This window comes from Argopecten irradians, chromosome 13 (genome assembly GCF_041381155.1).
Source record: "Argopecten irradians isolate NY chromosome 13, Ai_NY, whole genome shotgun sequence".
In the NCBI taxonomy this organism is placed as follows: domain Eukaryota; kingdom Metazoa; phylum Mollusca; class Bivalvia; order Pectinida; family Pectinidae; genus Argopecten; species Argopecten irradians.
Genome location: NC_091146.1, coordinates 6,154,345 through 6,168,740, shown reverse-complemented (window position 1 = coordinate 6,168,740; position 14,396 = coordinate 6,154,345). Strand labels below are relative to the sequence as shown.

Sequence of the window (14,396 nt, the reverse complement as noted above, 5' to 3'; positions counted from 1 at the left end):
AAAAAATTACATACTACATAAATCATTTCTGTATATCAGTTTTATAATGCTTTATATAATAGAGCCCTCGTAATTTTATTGCCAATACCACACCCCAAGGTACTCACAAACATAAACACCTGCTAAAGAAGTTATCAGTAACGCGGAAAGTCATATTCAAAAGGAAGTCTTCTAGTGATTTTCTACTCTTTACATTGAACATAAACAACTATGTAGTTTGCAATATCGAAATATATCGCAAATAATAAAATTTTAATAAAGCAGTACAGCACATGTAACATAACGAAGATATAATATAAAGATGCAGACCGTTAGATCGCGGTTCAATGCTGATGGTGTTTGACAACAAACGGGGTTGATTGTTTTCGATTGTTATAACATAAACCATCCCCTGACAGATGACCAAACCAAACTGCCGTTATCGGTAGGACTTTTCTCCAGGCCTACCGTCTATTGGCACTGTGACAAGTTTAGGAAATAATTTGATAATCCATAATCTGACAATTGCGGTTGACTTGCTTAGTCTTCCTTCAGTCATATTTCCTTGATTATAACATGACTATTTCCCACTAGCCATCAAAGTTACAATTCCTTTTGATAAATTTCGAGGAAAATGCTTTTCCTATCCACAACTATTCAATAGTACTTAAACAAGAATTAGAGGGAAACATTATCTGGTCCTTTCATAGAAAGAACCTTCAATCCAAATGATGAATTTAGAAACCTAGCATTACTGTCATATGACTGCAATGCATAGATTTCAACAAACCACATCGGTATCCAAGACCAACGATTCGTAAAGCACTATATAGTTAGAACCATTCCTGATGACCGGAAGTTTGATCGCCGCCACTCAATCGAAGTACAACCCGTAAACCATTGCTACAGCGAAAATAGAATTATTGCTATACTTTACACTAACAAAGTTGTCTGTATTTTTGTTCCAGAGACACCGACTCCCAAACTGCATTCCAGGTTTTTCCTTCAGACTACCTATGCTAACATTAGCGATTATTTTGTATCTTTTGAAGCCTAAACTTTTCACCTTTTCTAGAATGTCTGCGGCTACTTTCTGTGACAGTTCTTTACAATTACCCGAGTCATATACTTCTGTGTCTAAGTGTTCCTTAAGTGTGCATTCTGCCACTTTTTCAACTTCACACACACGGAAAGTTACATCCGGGTCCGTTTTATATGTATTTTCCATCTTTAATCCTCGTATACCCGACATTCCGCCATCTTGTTTGTCTTGGAGAGAGACAATATCAAGCGTCCCTGTAGAATCATGGGCGTCTGAACGTTTGTCTGAACGTCCTGTCAGGGCCATGTATCTAGCACCGACTACAGACCCTCGTGTCTTACGGGATTTCGGCGTGAACTGATCACTCCTGTTAGCGTACGACATTTTTCGTGACATCTTGCGACTTAATGGGATCTCCGGTAAACTCAGACTCCGAGCTATACAGTAAAAGTTATGTCGAGGAGAGTCAGATTTCGGTACGTCGCTCTTAAGTTTATAGGCACTATCGTTCACCGACAGGAACCTGTTGAAACTTGGCTCTGAAAGAGAAACAAAACGGACAATAAGTGAAGAAATTTCTAAAATGTGTTGACAGTTATAACAGCTGCATAGAGGATAGTGTAAAACACTCCATTTTTTCGACGACTAAATTTCAAGTTTTCATTTTCGTGTAATTTTTTATTACGATATAGTTTCGCGATCGAGAGTTGTATGGGCTGTACTTAACATTTTCACGACGATCGATTTTTCGCGATTTCTTATCGCTCCCGAAATAAATGAGGTTTGATATCACGTGCACATTAATTGGTATGTTATAAAATGTCATAAAAAATACAAAAAAAAAAAAAATAAATAAATACAACATATATGTATATAAAAAAATCCATTAAGATCAGGCTATCAAGCGCAATTGCTGTGTCACAGACAATAATTGATGTGAAAGACAAATTTTCTTGCAAACATACTGACTTATTCGTTTTATTGTGTAGCATATATCAAACATAAATCTGCTTGATATTTTCCAATGTACGGATACAATTATGTCACAATGAAAATCAGACGGGGCGGTTTGTTATGTTATAACTTATTATGTGGTATGGAGGCGGACATCACTGAACGGATTGATGGCCTCTATGCTAATTACATTATCAAATCAGTTTTGCTAGTAGGATTTTTTGATTTTATCAGTTTAATGTCCTATTAACAGCCAGGGTCATTTAAGGACGTGCCAGGTTTGTTTGTGGAGGAAAGCCGGAGTACCCGGAGAAAAACCACCGACCAGCGGTCAGTACCTGGCAACTGCCCGACATGGGATTCGAACTCGAGTCCCAGAGGTGGAGGGCCTGTGGTAATATGTCGGGACATCTTAACAACTCGGCCACCGCGGCCCCATTTTTTTGCTAGTAATCAACAGATATCATACGAGGTCCATAATCATCTATAAACCATGAATGAATGTGACGATAATAAACATGGTTTTTTTAATTAGCCCAACGATCCATAATATGTTATCGTTAATACTGGCATCATCGAGATCACAATATCGATTGGCAAATATATGTCGATTTCTTAAAGTTATATTTGCAGTGAATTTCATACTGACGAATCAAGAAGAGATTCTCATATGTGCGCCAACACCAAAAGTAACCAACATTTTAAGAATTCTAATATCTAAAATGTTAGATATACATTGGGATATTATTTCATCTAAAGCGGACACACGTGCAGAATACATGAAAGTAGTCGTAGCTTTAGGTCATAGTTTCCCTTCATTAAGGTTTTGATTTGACAAAGACAAATACGAGTTTATAATGAAATAGCGTTCATTTAGATATGAATTTAATACCACAAGAAGCTTAAGTGTTTATCTGTGATAAAATTCAGTTTATAATTATGATACAAATAAAGATATACTGTTACATAACCGCCCGCCATCGCTGTGTTTATCTCTGATGTAATCTATAGTACATATGTAGATGACGTAATTAACCTTGCCATTTATAGTACGATTAAAGCTTGATGTGTCCATTCATGCGAGGACACATTTTTTCTCATGCGTATACTAAAGAATTCAACCGGGCCGGGGTGGCGAATACCGATGTCATTACTTTATTTCATTCTTTATTTATTTAACGAGGATAACAAACAGTCCGAAGGCTACTAGATGCTCTTTCTCATTACTTTATAATTGTATACATGTAGATGTCCTGCTTTGTTTTTAACATGAATTAATTTAAGATGGTTGTAAACATTTATATTATGATTCTGGTAGCTGGGAAAACTGCTTTTATTAAAAAACTAATGTATTTTTTCTCTTGTTTTAACAAGAATAGTTTTTCGATTGTTGAATATATACATTTATATTATGATTCTGGTGGTTTCGAAAAATCATCATGCTCAGATACTATTGGAGATTTGTTTGTTTTTCTCTGTTTTCAACATGAATTACTTTCAGATTAATTATATTACGATTCTGGTGATTGGGAAACATTCCTTTTGTTAAAATGTTATTTTGAAATATATATTTTTTTCATAATATAGCTGTGCACAAAATTACACCATTTGATAGCTATATGTATATATATTATACTAATGTTGTAAAATTTTAACTGTTTTACAGATTGGAATGGCTATATATCTATATAAGATGTCTCGAATTAATTATGATATGTCAAGTAAAAGTCAAAATCAAAAACATTTCAATAATTTTTCGGAGTCAAATCTTAAAGAACATTTGGCATACGTTTATCCTTACTGTAATTTCAATCGAATAATTTTAGATATTACAATAAAGGTATCAAATGGTATTTCATGGAAACGGCTCTTGTAAAATAAATGTATTTAAATATCAATGCTACTCAAAAGAATATCAAATCAAACGGTGCATATTTTCCGCTAAAAATTTAAAAGTATTTTGCAATTTTTAACCTTATGCTCCATTTTACGAAGTTGAGATATTTCAATAGTGAAACATAATTAATGTTTGGAAAATGCATAAGTAATGCAATGATTAAATTACTTTTGAAATACCCCCAAGGACATGTTTCGAATTAAATGCATTATATTCTATAGCCTCTATATATTTTCATAATTTCAAACCGCATACACTATACACTAACTCAATTAAATACATTGTATTCTCTAGGCTCTATGTGATTTCATACATTCACAACGAATACTCTAACAAGATTGAATAATTTCTAAAGGACAAATGTAATGATAAAAAGGTCTAATGATTCACTTTAAATGAAATATAACTCCACGTGTTATAATGTACACCTAATATCTTACCTTGTTATCTATATTTGACCTCTGACCTGCCGTAGTTTGATAGACGTACTATCCATATCTGTATATATCGTGAATGTGTGTGACCTGACAGTGTGGTACCGAACGTTTTTAAATCACTACAATACCTTACGGACACATGTATGTATAATGGCAGGACCTTATACACCCAGTACACTTAATACAAAATATATATACCAGCTTAAATCAAAACCCGATTATTATCCTACAATACATATGTCGATATGATAATAAACCTTCAAGGCCTGTCGTAGATTTAAACCGAACAAAAAGAAAATGTATTTTGTAATGACTTTCGGACCAAAGTTTGTACAATTCTGATATTCCTTTTATCAATTGATCTGTCGATGAAACAAAATTTATTCAGATCGGGGGTGTTTTGTATGTTAGGTGAGGTTTAAAGGTATCATTTATTTCAGTTTGGTTTACGTTGCATAATAAATTTCGTTAATTTATTTAAAATCACGCGATGGGAAAACGACGATAACACGCCAGATATGGAGTTGTAATATTTCATAAGCTGAATACAGAGGTTGGTTGTCGGCTCACAACGTAACAACAAAACGGGTAAAAGGGATGGTGTAACTCGTGATAATTCTGTTAACAGGGATAGTGTAACTCGGAATAAATCTGTTAACAGGGATAGTGTAACTCGGGATAAATCTGTTAACAGGGATAGTGTAACTCGGGATAAATCTGTTAACAGGGATAGTGTAACTCGGGATAAATCTGTTAACAGGGATAGTGTAACTCGGGATAAATCTGTTAACAGGGATAGTGTAACTCGGGATAAATCTGTTAACAGGGATAGTGTAACTCGGGATAAATCTGTTAACAGGGATAGTGTAACTCGGGATAAATCTGTTAACAGGGATAGTGTAACTCGGGATAAATCTGTTAACAGGGATAGTGTAACTCGGGATAAATCTGTTAACAGGGATAGTGTAACTCGGGATAAATCTGTTAACAGGGATAGTGTAACTCGTGATAAATCTGTTAACAGGGATAGTGTAACTCGTGATAAATCTGTTAACAGGGATAGTGTAACTCGGGATAAATCTGTTAACAGGGATAGTATAACTCGGATAAATCTGTTAAAGGGATAGTATAACTCGGGATAAATCTGTTAACAGGGATAGTATAACTCGGGATAAATCTGTTAACAGGGATAGTGTAACTCGGGATAAATCTGTTAACAGGGATAGTGTAACTCGGGATAAATCTGTTAACAGGGATAGTATAACTCGGGATAAATCTGTTAACAGGGATAGTGTAACTCGGGATAAATCTGTTAACAGGGATAGTGTAACTCGTGATAAATCTGTTAACAGGGATAGTGTAACTCGGGATAAATCTGTTAACAGGGATAGTGTAACTCGGGATAAATCTGTTAACAGGGATAGTATAACTCGGGATAAATCTGTTAACAGGGATAGTGTAACTCGTGATAAATCTGTTAACAGGGATAGTGTAACTCGGGATAAATCTGTTAACAGGGATAGTGTAACTCGGGATAAATCTGTTAACAGGGATAGTGTAACTCGTGATAAATCTGTTAACAGGGATAGTATAACTCGGGATAAATCTGTTAACAGGGATAGTATAACTCGGGATAAATCTGTTAAGGGATAGTATAGTATAACTCGGGATAAATCTGTTAACAGGGATAGTATAACTCGTGATAAATCTGTTAACAGGGATAGTGTAACTCGTGATAAATCTGTTAACAGGGATAGTGTAACTCGGGATAAATCTGTTAACAGGGATAGTGTAACTCGGGACAAATCATGTTAACATATTAACATATTTTAGTGTTGGTATCCAACTATTAGCGATACACAAATGTGTGAGTTAATGTGACTAAAAAGATAAGAAAAGCTTTAGAAAATACATAAGAAGAAATTATTAGACAAAATCTAAATGGGGGGGGGTATGATAATTTTTTTCTGTGTTTGCATTGTTTGTCATTTAAATGGAAGTCTTATCAGCAACTATAAACAAACGTTTACATTTTGTAAGTCAAACCAAAAAGGCAAAATATTAATCTAACGATATATATACGAAGATACGACTTGAGTTTCGGATTATAATTAATCTGTCTTAGTTTAGACTTGTGATATACTTTGAGGTGCTATACACAGGTAACAATTGGACTATGCTAATGTACAGTCAGATTATAATAAATCTAGTCCATGTTAAATATCTATCCCTATATATATATACTGCACACCAAAATACATATCCTCTTTAATACGATTTAACCGAAGCACAATGCACTACAATGATTTGTGGTGTTAAGCCACGATTACAGTAACACCTAATTATTCCTTCAATAAAAAACTTACCTCGATACGGGAAAAACATAGTTGACGCCATAACCGCTATTGTTTCTAGCGAAACACGGGAAATGAAATCAAAGTCTGATGTAAAATCCCCGGGTATATCGTCCTGTCTCTTCTTTAAATGGCCGAACTTTAAATCCCGAGTTCGCATACAGGCGAACACACGACAAATATATATATCATAGGTCTCTGTTCAGTCAACCGTAACGAATTGTAATTCTCGATCTATTGGGTATTTAATGAGTAACAATTACACCCCGTCAATACGATTGTAATTAAATACTTGGTACTCCAAACTTCAATTAACGAATAATAGAAAACAAAGCGGTTTGTGTCAGTGTGTGTGCTAGTGACTACAGAGTAATACGTGTTAGGTTTTGTATGTAAAATTACACAAGAATTATATAAGTATACGTAAGTGTCCTTCCATTAACATACACCTATCAATTGTAAAAAAACTGTTTATAGTTATACAGCTATTGTTTACGTGACAATGGTGTTAACAATTATAATTAATTGTTTTACTAACAAAAGCATTTTGAGACAAAATTGATTTTCGAAATAGACAAAAAAACAACATTTACTTATATCTTTAATTAATGACAACATAGAATCTAACTAAACATATTAATAGATGCGTTTCCTAACCAAATCGATTTTCCTTCGAAATGGAACTAAAACAACTTTGATGTAAGTTGTTTTATGTAATGACATTACAAACCATCATATAATCAGGTGGTCTGTATTAGCAATTAACATCCGTCCTACACTATTTGTCGAATCAATGTCAATTCCGAGTCTCATTGTAAATTGGCCTGGTTGGGTGGTTGATTGGTTGGGTGGTTGATTGGTTGGGAGGTTGATTGGTTGGGTGTTTGATTGGTTGGATGGTATACACACCACATATATCACACCACCTACACACACACCCATTATATCACACCACCATAGACACCCACATTATATCACACCACCATAGACACCACATTATATCACACCACCATAGACACACATTATATCACACCACCATAGACACCACATTATATCACACCACCATAGACACCACATTATATCACACCACCATAGACACCACATTATATCACACCACCATAGACACCACATTATATCACACCACCATAGACACCACATTATATCACACCACCATAGACACCACATTATATCACACCACCATAGACACCACATTATATCACACCACCATAGACACCACATTATATCACACCACCATAGACACCACATTATATCACACCACCATAGACACCACATTATATCACACCACCATAGACACCACATTATATCACACCACCATAGACACCACATTATATCACACCACCATAGACACCACATTATATCACACCACCATAGACACCACATTATATCACACATTATATCACACCACCATAGACACCACATTATATCACACCACCATAGACACCACATTATATCACACCACCATAGACACCACATTATATCACACCACCATAGACACCACATTATATCACACCACCATAGACACCACATTATATCACACCACCATAGACACCACATTATATCACACCACCATAGACACCACATTATATCACACCTTTATATTACACCACCATAGACACCACATTATATCACACCATTATATTACACCACCATAGACACCACATTATATCACACCACCATAGACACCACATTATATCACACCACCATAGACACCACATTATATCACACCACCATAGACACCACATTATATCACACCACCATAGACACCACATTATATCACACCACCATAGACACCACATTATATCACACCACCATAGACACCACATTATATCACACCACCATAGACACCACATTATATCACACCACCATAGACACCACATTATATCACACCACCATAGACACCACATTATATCACACCACCATAGACACCACATTATATCACACACCACCATAGACACCACATTATATCACACCACCATAGACACCACATTATATCACACCACCATAGACACCACATTATATCACACCACCATAGACACCACATTATATCACACCACCATAGACACCACATTATATCACACCACCATACACACCACATTATATCACACCACCATAGACACCACATTACATCACACCATTATATCACACCACCATAGACACCACATTATATCACACCACCATAGACACCACATTATATCACACCACCATAGACACCACATTATATCACACCACCATAGACACCACATTATATCACACCACCATAGACACCACATTATATCACACCACCATAGACACCCACATTATATCACACCACCACATAGACACACCACATTATATCACACCACCATAGACACCACATTATATCACACACACCATAGACACCACATTATATCACACCACCATAGACACCACATTATATCACACCACCATAGACACCACATTATATCACACCACCATAGACACCACATTATATCACACCACCATAGACACCACATTATATACACACACCACCATAGACACCACATTATATCACACCACCATAGACACCACATTATATCACACCACCATAGACACCACATTATACACCCACATAGACACCAATATATCACACCACCAGACACCACATTATATCACACCACCATAGACACCACATTATATCACACCACCATAGACACCACATTATATCACACCACCATAGACACCACATTATATCACACCACCACATAGACACCACATTATATCACACCACCATAGACACCACATTATATCACACCACCAATAGACACCACATTATATCACACCACCATAGACACCACATTATATCACACCACCATAGACACCACATTATATCACACCACCATAGACACCACATTATATCACACATTATATCACACCACCATAGACACCACATTATATCACACCACCATAGACACCACATTATATCACACCATTATATCACACCACCATAGACACCACATTACATCACACCATTATATCACACCACCATACACACCACATTATATCACACCACCATAGACACCACATTATATCACACCACCATAGACACCACATTATATCACACCACCATAGACACCACATTATATCACACCACCATAGACACCACATTATATCACACCACCATAGACACCACATTATATCACACCACCATAGACACCACATTATATCACACCACCATAGACACCACATTATATCACACCACCATAGACACCACATTATATCACACCACCATAGACACCACATTATATCACACCACCATAGACACCACATTATATCACACCACCATAGACACCACATTATATCACACCACCATAGACACCACATTATATCACACCACCATAGACACCACATTATATCACACCACCATAGACACCACATTATATCACACCACCATAGACACCACATTATATCACACCACCATAGACACCACATTATATCACACCACCATAGACACCACATTATATCACACCACCATAGACACCACATTATATCACACCACCATAGACACCACATTATATCACACCACCATAGACACCACATTATATCACACCACCATAGACACCACATTATATCACACCATTATATCACACCACCATAGACACCACATTATATCACACCACCATAGACACCACATTATATCACACCACCATAGACACCACATTATATCACACCACCACCACCATAGACACCACATTATATCACACCACCATAGACACCACATTATATCACACCACCATAGACACCACATTATATCACACCACCATAGACACCACATTATATCACACCACCATACACACCACATTATATCACACCACCATAGACACCACATTATATCACACCACCATAGACACCACATTATATCACACCACCATAGACACCACATTATATCACACCACCATAGACACCACATTATATCACACCACCATAGACACCACATTATATCACACCACCATAGACACCACATTATATCACACCACCATAGACACCACATTATATCACACCACCATAGACACCACATTATATCACACCACCATATACACCACACCATTATATCACACCACCATAGACACCACATTATATCACACCACCATAGACACCACATTATATCACACCACCATAGACACCACATTATATCACACCACCATAGACACCACATTATATCACACCACCATAGACACCACATTATATCACACCACCATATCACACCACATTATATCACACCACCATAGACACCACATTATATCACACCACCATAGACACCACATTATATCACACCACCATAGACACCACATTATATCACACCACCATAGACACCACATTATATCACACCACCATAGACACCACATTATATCACACCACCATAGACACCACATTATATCACACCACCATAGACACCACATTATATCACACCACCATAGACACCACATTATATCACACCACCATAGACACCACATTATATCACACCACCATAGACACCACATTATATCACACCACCATAGACACCACATTATATCACACCACATTATATCACACCACATTATATCACACCACCATAGACACCACATTATATCACACCACCATAGACACCACATTATATCACACCACCATAGACACCACATTATATCACACCACCATAGACACCACATTATATCACACCACCATAGACACCACATTATATCACACCACCATAGACACCACATTATATCACACCACCATAGACACCACATTATATCACACCACCATAGACACCACATTATATCACACCACCATAGACACCACATTATATCACACCACCATAGACACCACATTATATCACACCACCATAGACACCACATTATATCACACCACCATAGACACCACATTATATCACACCACCATAGACACCACATTATATCACACATTATATCACACCACCATAGACACCACATTATATCACACCACCATAGACACCACATTATATCACATCACCATAGACACCACATTATATCACACCACCATAGACACCACATTATATCACACCACCATAGACACCACATTATATCACACCACCATAGACACCACATTATATCACACCACCATAGACACCACATTATATCACACCACCATAGACACCACATTATATCACACCACCATAGACACCACATTATATCACACCACCATAGACACCACATTATATCACACCACCATAGACACCACATTATATCACACCACCATAGACACCACATTATATCACACCACCATACACCACACCATTATATCACACCACCATAGACACCACATTATATCACACCACCATAGACACCACATTATATCACACCACCATAGACACCACATTATATCACACCACCATAGACACCACATTATATCACACCACCATAGACACCACATTATATCACACCACCATAGACACCACATTATATCACACCACCATAGACACCACATTATATCACACCACCATAGACACCACATTATATCACACCACCATAGACACCACATTATATCACACCACCATAGACACCACATTATATCACACCACCATAGACACCACATTATATCACACCACATTATATCACACCACATTATATCACACCACCATAGACACCACATTATATCACACCACCATAGACACCACATTATATCACACCACCATAGACACCACATTATATCACACCACCATAGACACCACATTATATCACACCACCATAGACACCACATTATATCACACCACCATAGACACCACATTATATCACACCACATTATATCACACCACCATAGACACCACATTATATCACACCACCATAGACACCACATTATATCACACCACCATAGACACCACATTATATCACACCACCATAGACACCACATTATATCACACCACCATAGACACCACATTATATCACACATTATATCACACCACCATAGACACCACATTATATCACACCACCATAGACACCACATTATATCACACCACCATAGACACCACATTATATCACACCACCATAGACACCACATTATATCACACCACCATAGACACCACATTATATCACACCACCATAGACACCACATTATATCACACCACCATAGCAACACACATTATATCACACCACCATAGACACCACATTATATCACACCACCATAGACACCACATTATATCACACCACCATAGACACCACATTATATCACACCACCATAGACACCACATTATATCACACCACCATAGACACCACATTATATCACACCACCATAGACACCACATTATATCACACCACCATAGACACCACATTATATCACACATTATATCACACCACCATAGACACCACATTATATCACACCACCATAGACACCACATTATATCACACCACCATAGACACCACATTATATCACACCACCATAGACACCACATTATATCACACCACCATACACACCACATTATATCACACCACCATAGACACCACATTATATCACACCACCATAGACACCACATTATATCACACCACCATAGACACCACATTATATCACACCACACCACCATAGACACCACATTATATCACACCACCATACACACCACATTATATCACACCACCATAGACACCACATTATATCACACCACCATAGACACCACATTATATCACACCACCATAGACACCACATTATATCACACCACCATAGACACCACATTATATCACACCACCATAGACACCACATTATATCACACCACATTACATCACACCACCATAGACACCACATTATATCACACCACCATAGACACCACATTATATCACACCACCATAGACACCACATTATATCACACCACCATAGACACCACATTATATCACACCACCATAGACACCACATTATATCACACCACCATAGACACCACATTATATCACACCACCATAGACACCACATTATATCACACCACCATAGACACCACATTATATCACACATTTATATCACACCACCATAGACACCACATTATATCACACCACCATAGACACCACATTATATCACACCACCATAGACACCACATTATATCACACCACCATAGACACCACATTATATCACACCACCATAGACACCACATTATATCACACCACCATAGACACCACATTATATCACACCACCATAGACACCACATTATATCACACCACCATAGACACCACATTATATCACACCATTATATCACACCACCATAGACACCACATTATATCACACCACCATAGACACCACATTATATCACACCACCATAGACACCACATTATATCACACCACCATAGACACCACATTATATCACACCACCATAGACACCACATTATATCACACCACCATAGACACCACATTATATCACACCACCATAGACACCACATTATATCACACCACCATAGACACCACATTATATCACACCACCATTATACACCACATTATATCACCACATTATATCACACCACCATAGACACCACATTATATCACACCACCATAGACACCACATTATATCACACCACCATAGACACCACATTATATCACACCACCATAGACACCACATTATATCACACCACCATAGACACCACATTATATCACACCACCATAGACACCACATTATATCACACACCATAGACACCACATTATATCACACCACCATAGACACCACATTATATCACACCACCATAGACACCACATTATATCACACCACCATAGAC

General features: G+C 37.2%; 1 protein-coding gene across 1 annotated transcript; it reads right to left on the bottom strand.

The window, feature by feature from the left end:
* Nucleotides 1-22: 22 nt before the first annotated feature.
* LOC138305529 (dynein light chain Tctex-type 5-like) lies at nt 23-6,835 on the bottom strand. Its single transcript, XM_069245791.1, has 2 exons — nt 6,676-6,835; nt 23-1,560 (listed from the first exon to the last, which is right to left on the bottom strand). Exons 1-2 carry the CDS (start codon nt 6,821-6,823, stop codon nt 854-856), a joined length of 855 nt encoding a protein of 284 aa, XP_069101892.1. The 5' UTR covers nt 6,824-6,835; the 3' UTR covers nt 23-853.
* Nucleotides 6,836-14,396: the final 7,561 nt, after the last annotated feature.

Bases quoted from the DNA above. Each gene is read 5' to 3' on its own strand.
- LOC138305529 (XM_069245791.1), bottom strand. From the start codon at position 6,823: ATGCGAACTCGGGATTTAAAGTTCGGCCATTTAAAGAAGAGACAGGAC. The intron at 1,561-6,675 runs GTAAGTTTTTTA...TTTCTCTTTCAG, and splicing joins TATGTTTTTCCCGTATCGAG to AGCCAAGTTTCAACAGGTTC.